At 41.6% G+C, this 14,669-nt stretch overlaps 1 protein-coding gene across 1 annotated transcript in view; it reads left to right on the top strand.

Moving 5' to 3' along the window:
* The window catches only part of CTNNBL1 (catenin beta like 1), a 73,252-nt gene extending 58,916 nt beyond the window's left edge, over nt 1-14,336 (top strand). The window contains exons 10-16 of the mRNA XM_089673373.1: nt 902-1,050; nt 2,467-2,648; nt 8,209-8,306; nt 8,457-8,537; nt 10,794-10,931; nt 12,464-12,536; nt 14,036-14,336. Coding sequence (XP_089529499.1) covers nt 902-1,050; nt 2,467-2,648; nt 8,209-8,306; nt 8,457-8,537; nt 10,794-10,931; nt 12,464-12,536; nt 14,036-14,124 — 810 coding nt within the window. The 3' untranslated portion in view covers nt 14,125-14,336. The remainder of the gene's footprint in view (nt 1-901; nt 1,051-2,466; nt 2,649-8,208; nt 8,307-8,456; nt 8,538-10,793; nt 10,932-12,463; nt 12,537-14,035) is intronic.
* Nucleotides 14,337-14,669: the final 333 nt, after the last annotated feature.

Below are 14,669 nucleotides of genomic sequence, written 5' to 3'. Positions count from 1 at the left end.
ATGGTGGTGGTAGTGTCATGGTGTGGGCATGTATGGCTGCCAATGGAACTGCTTCTCTTGTATTTATTGATGATGTGACTGCTGACAAAAGCAGCAGGATGAATTCTGAAGTGTTTCGGGCAATATTATCTGCTCATATTCAGCCAAATGCTTCAGAACTCATTGGACGCGGCTTCACAGTGCAGATGGACAATGACCCAAAGCATACTGCAAAAGCAACCAAAGAGTTTTTTAGGGGAAAGAAGTGGAATGTTATGCAATGGCCAAGTCAATCACCTGACCTGAATCCAATTGAGCATGCATTTCACTTGCTGAAGACAAAACTGAAGGGAAAATGCCCCAAGAACAAGCAGGAACTGAAGACAGTTGCAGTAGAGGCCTGGCAGAGCATCACCAGGGATGAAACCCAGCGTCTGGTGATGTCTATGCGTTCCAGACTTCAGGCTGTAATTGACTGCAAAGGATTTGCAACCAAGTATTAAAAAGTGAAAGTTTGATTTATGAATATTATTCTGTCCCATTACTTTTGGACCCTTAACAAGTGGGAGGCACATATGCAAACTGTTGTAATTCCTAAACCGTTCACCTGATTTGGATGTAAATACCCTCAAATTAAAGCTGACAGTCTGCAGTTAAAGCACATCTTGTTCGTTTCATTTCAAATTCATTGTGGTGGTGTATAGAGCCAAAAATGTTAGAATTGTGTCAATGTCCCAATATTTATGGACCTGACTGTATGTATGTTTAGCGGTTTGCCTGGAGTTCAGCTTTTAATCTTCTTTAGCGGCCAATCTACAGATCTCTCCAGCATTAAGCATGTGGAAATATGAAAGGTTACTTTAAGGCAAACATTGTATTAATAACTTAAAATATGGGCTTCTTTTAAACGTTTTGGTTTCAGGTGTTCAAGCGGCACGATCCTAGCACAGCAGAGGAACAGGAGATGATGGAGAATCTGTTTGATGGTCTTTGCTCCTGCCTAATGCTCAGCAGTAACAGGGAGAGGTTCCTGAAGGGAGAAGGGTTGCAGCTTATGAATCTAATGCTAAGGTACATGAAGTAATGAAACTTGCTTAGTAAAGTACATTAGCCTACAAATGCAAAAATAAAAGTGTTGCCCACAAAGACTGGTGAACGATGAGCTTACCAGATGGACCTTACTGAAGCAAAGAGACCCATGCTCAGCACTTTTGTTTGATGAAAGTAGATTGACAGCCGCATTTTGCCTCCAATTTTGATGCACTTTGTCCCTAAATAGACATAAGAGTGAGAAACGAGGTGATATTAAACGATAAGTTCACCTATTTAAGAAAATGCAGGTAAAAAATGTGCATTTATTTTTTTTTGGTGAGAAGCCTGCAGAACATCAGTTGATGTGGGTGCAATGTCAGGCTCCTGTAGAGTCTCTCAGCATAGTTGTCTGTCGGTACCTTGTGCGGGAAGGCAGTTGCCTGAGGAGAGCAGAAAAAAATCAATGAACTCACCAGCACCCTCTTAGTACACTGAGAATTACATGCCGTCAGCAGCAACTGCTGACGGTACTTGTAGACATTCATTCACGGGTAACTGAATGAATGACATGGCCATGTGGTTAGACCCCGCATGGCTGCGTTATTTTTAAATTGTGACAGCGGGCTCGGGGGGAGAAGATCTCCTGGCCTGCTGTCACAGCGAGGAGGGGTGAGCAGGGAGAGGCTGCAGGAGCTGGATTGTGGTACATATTCCACCTTTTTAAAAATGGGTGGAACATGTAACAAGTAACATGTTTTGAAGGTGAACGTATCTTTTAGAATGTCTATACATATACTAACTAATAAGATTGTTCATTATTACAGTCACTTCAAAATCATTGCATTAAATGGTCTATTCTGCGACTCTATCAGTCATTACATCAAAGGAACTAAATCAATCTTTTTAGGCAAGTATGGTTTGTAATGAAAGTGTTGATGCATTGGAGGGACATGCAGATAGAAGTAAGCACTCAAAGCGCACCTAAAGTGACACTGTCCCAAGTCTATTAACAGAAAAAAAAAAGGGGGGGGGGGGCAGTGCAAAAGACAACTGTTCATGCTTACCTCTTCATTGGGCACTGAATTGAACCATCACTTTGCTGCACAGCTGCAGCCTCTGGAAGAGCTGTCACATACCTATACCACCCTGCTGCACTCTGTGACTCCATCCAGCAGCCTCAGCATCACTAAAGGACACAGTAGTGATGCAGCAGACAAGAGAAACCACAGGGCACAGCAGGATCTTCAGCAGAGCAATGATCAAAGTCACGACCATTTGCAAGTGTACGTGTAAACTGTCGTTACTTGCACTGTCTCTTCCCCCCCCCCCCGCCCCTTTTTTTTTTTTAATAACCATAAAGTACCAAACATGAAAATAGTCTCTTCATTAGCACAGTATGGTATTGCTGTGAAATGCCTAAACCTCTGAGGGAATCTAAATCTTTTTCTTGTGCAGAGAGAAGAAAATGTCACGCTGCAGTGCACTTCGTGTGTTGGATCACGCCATGATTGGCCCTGAGGGCAGCGACAACTGTCACAAATTTGTGGACATCCTGGGGCTTAGGACCATCTTCCCACTCTTCATGAAATCCCCTAAAAAGATGAAGAAGACCGGCGTCTCTGAAAAGGAGCATGAGGGTTAGGAAACCGATATTGGCAGTGTTTACTTTGTGACAAGTGGCCACTCTGCTTTCTGTTAGATGCTTACAAAAATAATGAACCAGCAATGCCTCTCCTACACGTCTGCCCACTACACAACACACTGCGTAAAGCCAGATTTCTGCAAAAAACAGGATTATAGGAAAGCAAGAAAGTGACTGCCTTCTCTTCACTGAAGAGCAGCTTCAGACATTGAGGAAAATCAATCTCTGAACTGCTAGTCCAAGTTGGGAATCACTACAGCAGTACTAAAGTCCTTTTCAGTTTAGCTTTAAAAATGAACTCCACAAACACAACTACCGCCATGTTTGACGTATATGGGAGTGTGTTAACTGCCAAAGGATTTGTTTTTCTCTCCTGAGAAATAGCATGGCAAAAATAGCAGCCAGGCTGCTGACGTGATTTTTCTTTACTTTAGCAGTACAGATAGGTCACTGGCCTATCCCCAACCTGTGATTGGACAGCGAAGGAGCAACCGCAGACTGATGCGCTCATCCCTCTGCTCTCTCCTCCTGTAAGCTTGTTCCTTACTAGCACATTTGCTTGCAAATAAGCCTGGTGGGCTCCTAATTGACTCGACACCAAGACAGATGCTTGACTGGTTGTTTGCTGGGTTTTTGTTTTTAATACATTTAATGATTCTTTAATGAATATATTAAATAGTTCAGTTTTGAAGACAATCACTTAGCTTCTCAGTAACCTGTAGCGTGTTTAGCGTGCACTGTGTACTCCAGTGAAACCTAAAACCTCTTCAGCACCTTTAACCCCTTGACGTCGACGTAACACAAATATGCGGCCTCACAGAACTGGGCTTTTTTCCGTGGGGCCGCATATTTGCGCACCTGTCTTTCTGCTGGGAGCGTGCCGCACACCGCATTCCCAGCACAAAGACCGCGGTGTCACTGAGAGCACCGGGCCCCGTTCTAATGATCGAGACCCTGGACTCACGAATCCGGGTCACATGATCGCTGTGATAACCAATCAGAGGCTATTACAGTGATCAGTCACTGTACAGCCCGGCCCCTTGTTTTGTTTTCTCTCTATGAATGGAGGAGAGAGATGCAATGTATCTCTCTAACTCCTGGCATAGAGGGGAAAACAAAAATGTTTGTAAAAAAGATAAATATTAAGCCCTTCACGCCGGGTCGTCCCGGCGTGAAGAGGAATTTCTGCGCCAGGAGGTGGGCGGGGCGGGGCTTAGTGTCATGTGGCCGCCATGATGTCACGGCCGGTCACATGATCGGGAAAGGTCCCGATCGAAAGAGTGGACCGGGACCTTTCCGTGAGTACCGCACATGTGTGCTGGGAGCGCGCAGGGCGCGCGCTCTCAGCACTTATGTTTTTTGCTACATGAATGCAAATGTGCGGCCACTCGGCGTCTAGGCCCAGACGCCGGGATGCTGCACATTTGCGTGCAGCTGGCGTGAAGGAGTTAAAAAATACCTAGATCAAGGTTTGATTAGTTCAGGGTCAAAGGTCAAGGTAAGGGTCAAAGGTCAGGATTTTAAAAAAATTTGGTGTCCAGTGTGTTTTTAGGTAAAAAAAAAAAGACAAAAACAAAATGCGCACTATTGATTCTGGGCTATTCTACGGGTACAAACAACAAATAACATACACATATATGGTATCGCTGCGATCGTCAAGAGCTGGAGAATATATTTTGGGTTATTCTTTGGTGGTAGGTTATGGTAGTAACAAGAAACACACAGCGAAATAAAAAAAAGTTGGTTATTTTTTACTATTTTGGGCCAGCTTTCCTTTGATAATGAAAAAAATCAGGAGATATTACCATTTACCACCAAATGAAAGTCCAGTTTGTCCTGGAAAAAAAACAAGGTATGATTCACCTGGATGTACAAAGTAGTGATGTGATGATATGTACGGTTTTACTAACACGTGTCAACATTGCAAAATTGTGCTTAGGCATTAGGATTTGTTTTACACTTAGGCGTGAAGGGGTGGGGGGAGGCACCTGTAAATCCCTTGATTTGAGTATGCAAAAAGGGTTGGAGCCTTTATCTGTGTTCCTATAGGTTATATTTCCCTTTGCTTCCTGTCTAGAAAGTGAGACTTCTGAGAAACCATTTACACTAGTATCGGTGTTCCACTGGGATATTTCCTCTCAGCTCCTGTTCTTTTACAAGGAAAGATTGTGAGGGTGATTTTCCCTAATGGGGGTCATAGCTGTAAAAGCCTGACCGTCTACCATATAAACCAAAATGTTTTAGCGAGTTCTAAATAAATATAGTTAAATAAATGCTGACCTCCTACATGTGACAGGTTTATCACATTGCTTCTCTGTAGGACTGTATTCTCTTGTTACATGATTCTGTACTTTGCAGTCTTGTGTACCAGTAGATAATCAAAGCTGCAGTGGGTAGCTAAGGGAATAGGCAGTGTTAGAATCAAGGAACACCCTGGCTTACTCTTTTTTAAACACATTCAGAAGATGAGGAAATTGTCAGCTTGAGGGCTTGGGGAAGAGCATGAATGGCAGGGGGAAACATCAGAAGCACTCTACGAGTTGATCAGGTCAGTATAAATGCTAAGTTTTTGTTTGTCTGGAGTGTACTTTTAAAAGCAAAATGGCAAACTATCATAGAAGAAGGACGTGCCCTGCACTGAACTGCAGCGAACAGCTTATCATGAATGCCATGCAGGATGTTTATTGTCTTCTGCCAGAAAATCCTAGCGGGCTTTTATGGGAGCTGCTTTCACAGCAGGCTAATCCATCTGATTACCCAGGAGCACCCGCCGCATGTTGCTTTAGACAGCAGTCCCAGGTGAAACTGTTAGTCAGTTTTTGATGACGGGAAGCTAAAACCCTCAGTGCACTCGTTCCTCTCCCAGTAGAAATGCTGCTGTCATTACGGGCTCTGACCTTTATGGCAAAGCACAGTCATATTGGATCTGCTTCACGAACAGCATTTGTTTTTGTGGGTGTTTTTTTTTTTTTTTTTTTGGTAGAATGCTCAATGCTGGACACAATTCTCAGTAAAAAAACCCAACATATCCTGGGAAACACTGGTTCGTCTTTTGTAGAAAAATGTTTTATGGCAGTCAGCTAGAATATAGGTTAATTTTACTGGTGGCCTCCTGGCACCATATGTACAAATACTCAAGTGTAATGTATGTTGAGTGTGTGAGGGTAACTGGTACAGTCCTTCTTATTAAAAAAAAATTGTCATGCAAATATTTATTTGAAATCAAATCTTTATTATTTTTGGCAAGAATCTGGTGTGGGCAGATTTCTGCCAGATGCAAGCTGTGTCACGCCCCTTCAGCTTGTGTCTTAGAATAACGGAGGCGAAGCCTCCATCAATCCAGATGTAACATCTCAGCCCCATCGTGTTTAGCTGGTTAGTGGGCATAGAGGAAGAGGGAGGGAGTGGGCTGTCATTTGCCACTGGGTATATGCCCACATGTGTGACACTATAGTCACATGGACTGCTCAGATGTGATAGGGAGGAAATGCTCAGGGTAGAAATACACTGAAAACTGAGTATGTGCAATAGCTGCCAACACTACTCTGCAAAACCCCGAACTGGAGTGAGGACATGGACAGAAGGGGGAGATGGAGAACTGCAAGATCGACCAGGTTTTTTTCCACAGAAAACAAACTCCATAGTGACTACGAGTAGTATTATTATTATACAGGATTTATATAGCGCCAACAGTTTGCTCAGCACTTTACAATATAACGGGAGACAATACAGCAACAATGCAGTTCAATACAAGAGGGATAGGAGGGCCCTGCTCCTTGGAGCTTACAATCTAGGAGTAGACGTAATACAGCATGTATTTATAGTTTTAACGATGTCCTACAGAAGATTTATCCCCCATCATGACCAGGCCATCTTGTGCTATATGGCACTGCGTTACTTTAACTGACAATTGCGCAGTCATGCAACACTGTGCACAAATGAAATTGATAATTTTTTCACACAAATAGAACTTTCTTTTGGTGGTATTTGATTACCACTGGGTTTTTTATTTTCTGCTCTATAAATGAAAAGACGGAACATTAAAAAAAATATATATTTTGCTATAAAACATATCCAATAAAAAAAATAAAATTTCTTCATTAATTTAGGCCAAAATGTATTCTGCTACATGTCTTTGGTGAAAAGTGTATATTGGTTTGTGTGAAAATGATAGCATCCACAAACAATGGTATAGATCCTGGATTTTTTTTTCTCCTATTCGGAATGGTGGCAATCAGTGACTTATAGCGGGACTGTGATCGTACAATGAGCATTGTGAGACTAACTGACGTTGGGTGGAAACTGATTAACTGTCACTGACATCTCCAGTGACAATACAATGATCAGTGCTAATAAAAAGCACTGTCGCTGTACTAATGACACTGGGCAGGAAGAGGTGAACATCTGGGGTGATCAAAGGGTTAACTCTGTGTTATGGAATTTTTATTGGTGTTCCCTGTTTTACTAGGGGATGTGCTGGTTTTTATCTCCCTAAAAAAAACAGCACATCCCTGCTGACAGGAGAGAGATCTGCGTTGTTTACATTCATAGCTCTCTCTCTCTTGTCAGTTGCTCCGCCAGTTGTCGGGTCCCAGCCATGAATCGCTGGCCAGGACCTGGTGATTGACATGTAAGGAAGCCAATGACAGAGCGAGTAGGCGGCCGCATGCCCCCTACCCGGAAAAGCAGAATCACATGTATGTGTGTGTGTGTATTTATGTGTGTGTGTGTATGTATGTATATGTGATTCTACACAGAGCGGCCACCCTGTAGAGTCTGCAACTGGTTAAAGGCTAAGTTCATCTTTTTTATAAAAAAAAAAAAAATTTAATAAATGCACATATATTTTTTTTTTTTTTTTTTTTTAAATTTAAAAAAAAAAGTGCATTTATTTAATTTTTTTTATATTGTTGCCTATAAAGCATTGCACCCACCATCAGCAGATCGCAGGTGCAATGGTAGACTCCTGCAGTCAGTTACTGAATGGAGGAAGAATCCACAAACTACGAGAGCTCTCACCAGCACCCTCTTAGTTCATTGATAACTACAAGCTGTCAGCTGCAATGGCTGACGGTACTTGTAGTCTTTTCATTCACAGGCAACTGAATGAATGATGCGGCCGTGTGGGCAGAGCCCTGCACAGCAGCGCTGTCTTCAGATTGTGACAGCAGGTGCAGGGAGAAGATCTCACGACCACTGTCACAGAGAGAAGAGTGCTGGATGCGGGAAATGAGTGCATAGGAGCATGTTGCACCCTAAAAATGGGTGTAACATGTAACATGCTCGTAAAGGTGAACATAGCCTATAAGCCTTGCTCCTTGCCACCATATAATAAAGCTGTCATACGGTAAAGGCAACACTCCCTTATACCTGAAAGTACCGCACATTTCCTTTACCCCAGTGGCTGAAGGGACTCATGGGGTGCGAGGAAGGTAACAATGTTGCTGAGGAGGGGAGATTATGGATTTGCTGTAAGATCCCACCTAATCAGTATAATGGCTTTGTGAAATGTATACTTAAAAAACAAAACAAAAAAAATGTTTTTATCGGTACAGAGCATGTCTGTTCCATTCTGGCCTCCCTGCTTCGTAATCTGAGAGGACAACAGAGGACACGACTTCTGAGCAAGTTTACAGAGAATGATTGTGAGAAGGTCAGTGTGTATATCAGGTCCCCTTGTACCTGTGTCAGCCTTCAGTCCCAAAAGTTATCCCAAACTGTCCCTTTCCTTATCACTTTCTGTGGTTTTATGGTAACCTCTGTGTATCCCTTTTTTTTTTTTTTTTTTTTTTTTTTTTTACAGGTTGATCGTCTGATGGAGCTGTATTTTAAGTATCTGGATGCTGTGCGGGTGGCAGACAAGAAAATAGAAGGAGAAAAACATGTTAGTTTTTGTATCTCATTTGTTTCAAGCAAATCCTAAGTACTGCAGTTTGCCTTTCATATCTATTGAAGGACCAAACACTGTATTCCCTACCTGTTAGAGGATTGACATTGAGACAGGAAACTCTTCTGTTCTGGGCTGAACTTGCCTTATAACTCTGATTATTTACAGCTAGATATTCATCGGAGAAGACAGACAATTTTGCTGGTACAAATCCCCATCAGTTCTTTATTTTCCAATTTTTCCCATCTCCAAGACGATGCGAAGAAACTCTTCATAAGCTTTCCTGATGACACCAGGTTTTAGCTTATTCCCTGGAGGAGAGTGTAAAAATCCTCCTTTTTAATAAGAGAGGCAATGTGGTCAGAGGGTTAAGTTCAATTGGCAAATTATTGATTTATTTACTGCAGCGGTGTACAGAATAGCAAAACTACTTTTTTCCTTACATCAAAGATATACACATCTTTTTACAGAAAGAGAAAACTGTTTATATCTTGCAACATTTCAGGAACCTTGTGATTGCAGGTTAGGCAAAATGGGATAAAATTGTTTATATTTTTCATAAATGCATAAATGAGCTGTGTATGCTGAAATTCCTCTATAGGAAGCGCTATAGAGTTAAAGGTTCAGCTTGTAATGAAAACCAGTAGAGCTTATCTGTCCCATCGCCCACACAGTTGAAATCTGTTTTCTTGAAGATATGATCTTGCTAAAGAATCTTCAGTGTTCAGCACAATTGAGTGTTTTGGAAGTCTGGTACCCTTCTGTGCTTTGTGGTTCCTTCCTCTGTCTCCTAAGTGGATGAATCCACAGGGTACAGAAGGGGACCAGGTATCTGACACACCCAGACGTGTGTAAGGCGAGATAGGTTTGAACCTTTTCTTTGCAAACAGGACTTTCTAGGACTAAATTAAAGTCTGCTGGGTGGGGGAGGGTGGTGTTGGGCTCTTGCCATAATGTGCAAGTATTCATGGCTTACGTTTGTACTATGGCACACCTATGTAGGAGAGTGCCCACCTCCAGTACTGACCAATGCAGGCTTTGTTGCTTCTTTGTCTTCTCCTTCCCAGTCCCCTGTAGCTCTACTATGGCCATTGGGTGGCAGCTGATGGTATAAGGCCGGCCATACCTGGGTTGAAATGCAAATGATTTTTCGTCCAAAAATCAGACCTAAGAATAATTGGCCGATTTTCGCTCTGTTAGTGGGTCAATTGCACCGACCGATTTTCGTGGTTCCTCCTCTTTTCGGTGACCATGTTGGAAAATTTGTGAAAAACGATTTTTGACTCAATGATGGTCAAATCGTACGATCGTTTTTCTGAAAAGAATATGTGCATGGGCCGTGAACTGGAAGGAACAGAAGTTTCGCCTGTTATATGGGGTGAACTTTCTGACTTGGTCGGCCGATTTTCGAAATCATTGATGGCACAATTGGATTACTGAGCGAACGACGCTTTCGATTTTCGGCCGAAAAATCGCTCGGAATTCAAACCATGTATGGCCTGCATTACACTTGCACACACGCACAGGAGTTACATTGTTTCCAGCTCTGTTCTCGGCATCTGACGGATGCTGAAAATTAGCAGGGACTGTACACATTGTGTACAGGAAAAAAAAAGCTTGATGGGGGAAATAGGAAGAAGTTTTTGGCAGAAGAGACTTTGTATGTCTCTTCTGCCAAAAAAACCCTCTTAGCAGTCTTTTGTGTTAAGATTTTAGTTCCGCTTTAAAATAGCTACAGAGTCACTTTAGGAAACAAGCCTGCGTCATCAGGACGTTTTTGGATAATAACATGAGCAAATGTTTGCGAATTTTTAGTGGCAGAGTAATAGAACCGATAGAAATCAATACAACACAATTTCTTTAACAAAGTAAAAGTACTTGTGAAAGAAAAAGAAGGGAGGGGGGTTGTAAATCTAATTTAGGTAAGAATAGAGGGCCAAAATTCTGCTTCCCTTCATTTGTACTCGATTCTGCTTATTGTGTGGGGGAATAAAGAAAGTAGCTTGTGCAGCATTCCGGGGTTTTGGAGGCCTTTGTGTGTAGTGGAAGGGGCAGGCACAAAAACTTTTTTTTGAGTTATCAGACACTCCCATTGCTGGGAAAGTTAAATCATAGCGATAAAAGACTAATTGAGCAATCGCTTCAGATCAGCTTTTGCGTTGGAGTTGTTCTTTATTACTTCGGCAGCCTATGTCTTGTAGGACAGAACACACAACCCTTTTTTTTATTACTATTTCTTTTCTGCTGTCCCAGGACATGGTGCGTCGTGGAGAAATTCTAGATGATGATCTGGAGGATGAGTTTTACCTGCGCAGGCTGGATGCCGGTCTGTTTCTGCTTCAATTGCTGTGCTACATTATTGCAGAAATCTGCAACAGCAACCTGCCACAGGTAACCACAGCAACAGGAGGAGAGCCGATTTATACATTCCAGAGCACCAGGGACTGGGGAGGGCAGTGTACAGAAATCAAGGCTTGACAGGACTTTTTAAACAGGGAAAATTCAAGTTATTATTAACACTCAGCAGCATAACACATCAGTGACATATACAACATTTTCAAATCCACAAGCATTCCGGTAAAGCATGCATATACAATAGGAGGCGCATCACCCCTCTCTGAAATCGTAAGGGAGTATCGCCTGTAGTAATTAACACAAGTGGCAGCCCATCGGGAGGCACAGTGGCTTAGTGGTTAGCACATCTGCCTTGCAGTAAATGGGTCATGGGTTCGATTCCCAACCATGGTGCCTCCTGCATGGAGTTTGCATGTTCTTGTGCTTGCGTGGGTTTCCTCCCACATTCCAAAGACATGCTAGTAGGTTAATTGGCTCCTGTCTAACTTGGCCCTAATATGTGTATGTATGAATGTGAATTAGGGACTTCAGATTGTACACCCCTTGAGGGTTAGGGACTGATGTGAATGTAATATATATATGTATGTGTGTGTATATATATATGTGTATGTGTGTGTATATATATATGTGTATGTGTGTGTATATATCTGTGTGTGTGTGTGTGTGTGTATATATATATATGTGTATGTGTGTGTATATATATGTGTGTGTGCGTATATATATGTGTGTGTGTGTGTGTATATATATATATATATATATATGTGTGTGTGTGTGTATGTGTGTGTGTATATATAATATATATGTATGTATGTGTGTGTGTATATGTGTGTGTATATATATATATATATATATATGTATGTGTGTGTGTAAAAAGCGCTGCGTAAATTGACAGCGCTGTATAAGTACCTGAAATAATAATCTAGAATACATTGAAATGAAATATAGTAGAAGCATTATCTGGCTATTCACAAAGGTAATACCTAAACAAAAAAAAAAAGACCCCTAAATCAACATAAACATTACAAATCTACATGTAAACTGAAACCAATGTTCAGACCCTTTAAATAAATCTTGTCTAGGTCTGGTATCCATCTCACTTTCTTGTGTTTGAATTGTAAATCATTGTCACCTCCTCTGCTTGATTGTGGTATATGATCTATTACAAAGCATCCAAGCTGGGGCACAGACTGTCCACATTGCTTGAAATGTCTGGCCAATGTTAATTCCAGCTGAGGGGTTCCATCTGGACTGTTGGGCAGACATGCGTTTGTTATTGCATATGCTTGCTTGACCTGAATAAGAAACTTTGTACATTTGGAACTATAGTACGTGTTCTTGTTACTCTGAAAATATTGGCAAGGTGCTGCAGCATCATCTGCTTGACATTTTCTACCTATTGCAGTTTGAGTATAATCTACAAATCTGCAGGTACCATTTTGAAAGTAAAGAAGGTGGGTGCTGCCTGAATTGTTGAGTCTTGCGCACACACACGCACTCACACACTCTCTCTTGCTCTCTCGTTCTCTCTTTCACCACACCACATGATTTAATGTTTGATTTTCGCTCAGGTCCGGCAGAGAGTGATGCAGATCTTGACCATGAGGGGAAGCTCTATAAAAATTATGCGACATGTACTGAAGGGTGAGTTTTAACAGAGTTGTGTCATGTAGTCTTAGTTTCCCCTCCTCTAAAAGGACATACTGAGGCCAAATTGTTGCTTTAACCACTTGGCCTCCGGAAGATTTTACCCCCTTCAAGACCAGGCCATTTTTTTTTGTTTGCTGTTCAGCACTTTAACTGGCAATTGCGTGATCATGCAACACTGTGCGCAAGTGACATTTTTATATAATATTTTTCACACAGATTTCTTCTGGTGGTATTTGATAACGATTTTTGGAACAATAAAACAATATTTTCTACTTTCTGTTTATAAAAATATCCAAGAAAATCTATTTTTTTTTTTTCATAAATGTAGGGTAAAATGTATTCTGCTACATGTCTTTTGGTATAAAAATAAAATTCCAATACGTGCATATTGGTTTCTGTGAAAGTTACAGTGTCTACAAACTATGGTATATATCTGAAAATTGATCAGTCCTTATTTACTGATTGCCAAACTCATTTTTTAAGGCCCCAAAATGTTGGAGAGTACAAATACTTTCAAATGACCTCTTTTTGGAAAGTAAACCATCTGAGGTAGTTGGTAAGAGGCATGGCAAGTTTGTGTAAGTCTCTTCTGCGTTAGTTACTTTTTTGCCTGCCTGGCCCTGTACAGTGAGCTGTGCACGCGCACCTCCCAGTAGAAAATTGTCAATACCGAGGTTGACTGATCTTCCACACTTGCGCAGGAGTGATGTCACCCCCGCCTGGCCGGTGAAAGCAGCCAGGAAACAAGACCTGGATGCCAACCACCTGAAGATGTCAGCTTTTGCCTAGTTTGCTTTAAGGAGGTGCTACTGCCACCTCCTGAATACCTTTTTGGTATTGTGGCTGCTGAATGTGTACAGCCCTGTCTGGCTGTATTGTTACAATTTGGGTGAGCAGCCAGGGGACTGTAAAACCACATCTTGGCCACCTTTCTTTATGCCCTCTTTTCCCGTCCGCCTGTCTAAAAGATCCATAGATCTCTGTAACCAAGAAGAGCGTCAGTCTTCTCTGCCCTTCTCCTCTCTACAGCATTATTTTTGTATTTTGAATACTACCTTTAAAAGGTGAACCTGTTTAGTCTTCCTAGTTTCCACTAACAAAATGTAAGAACATGCTGCACAGCCCTGCTCACAGGACATAGCGGATTCTACTTCACTCCTGATTTGGAGCTTTAGCTAGCAGAGTCTACTGATTTGGAACTCTGTCACTGCCAAGGAATTAAGCTGGATACACACAGGCAATAGTCTGGCAATTTTACCCAATTTGTGATTGCAGATCAATTAATCCGATTAAGGCAACCTGACATGCCCTCCGTTTTAACTATGTGTTGGGTTACCTTGATCCTTTTGATTTCTTCAAACGCCAGCTAATGTTCGAACACTGCCCCATGTAGTGCCAGCAGTTCTGTTTAGAAAAGAGATAGTCTGCCCAAAAGTATCGTATAAATGGATTAATAAATGGTATTTAACACAATCCACCCTGATTTCTTGCAGAATATTCAGAGAGCATAGGCGATGGGAAGAGCGCAGAGTTTCGGGAAAGCGAACAAAAGAGAATTCTGGATCTGTTGGAGACCTTGTGAAAATAATCCTTTTTGTGCTATCCCAGAATGTGGATATTCTGCAGAACATTGCACAATTTCAGGGATTTGTCTGTAAATAGGATTTGGACACCTGCTGTATGACTCATCACCTGGGCCTCCTACTTATTGCCTAGCGGGACCCTTTTTATGAATTTTTTTTTTCCCTCCAGAATTTCATGTGCGCTATTTTTATATAAAGCTAATTAATTAAAGTCTGATGCCTCTGATGTTTGTTCCTGATCATGTAAACTAAAAGGAAGATTCTGCACAGATTCGTAAAATTATTTGCTTGATGATATTCAAGAGTGGGAAATTAGTGTCACCTCTTCTCCAGGTAATTTGTTTAATTTCACACATTCTAATTTGAAAAGGCATACTAGTTTGTTGAGTGCTGACCATCCATGCATGAGCTAATTCTCCAAATGAGTTGTGTGAATATATATCCCCCTCCTCCCCCAATCATTCCCCTGCTCTGTCACTTTACAGAGCTTGTTGCAATGTCTTTCTTCAGACTACAATTTTTAAAGTGACAGAAGCCTTCGTTT

The sequence above is a fragment of the Staurois parvus genome, unplaced genomic scaffold (assembly GCF_062004578.1).
Source record: "Staurois parvus isolate SC_StPar_1 unplaced genomic scaffold, SC_StPar_1.0 ptg000137l, whole genome shotgun sequence".
NCBI lineage: Eukaryota > Metazoa > Chordata > Amphibia > Anura > Ranidae > Staurois > Staurois parvus.
The sequence above is the reverse complement of the archived record's forward strand: the minus strand, read 5'-3'. Positions and strand labels throughout refer to the sequence as shown.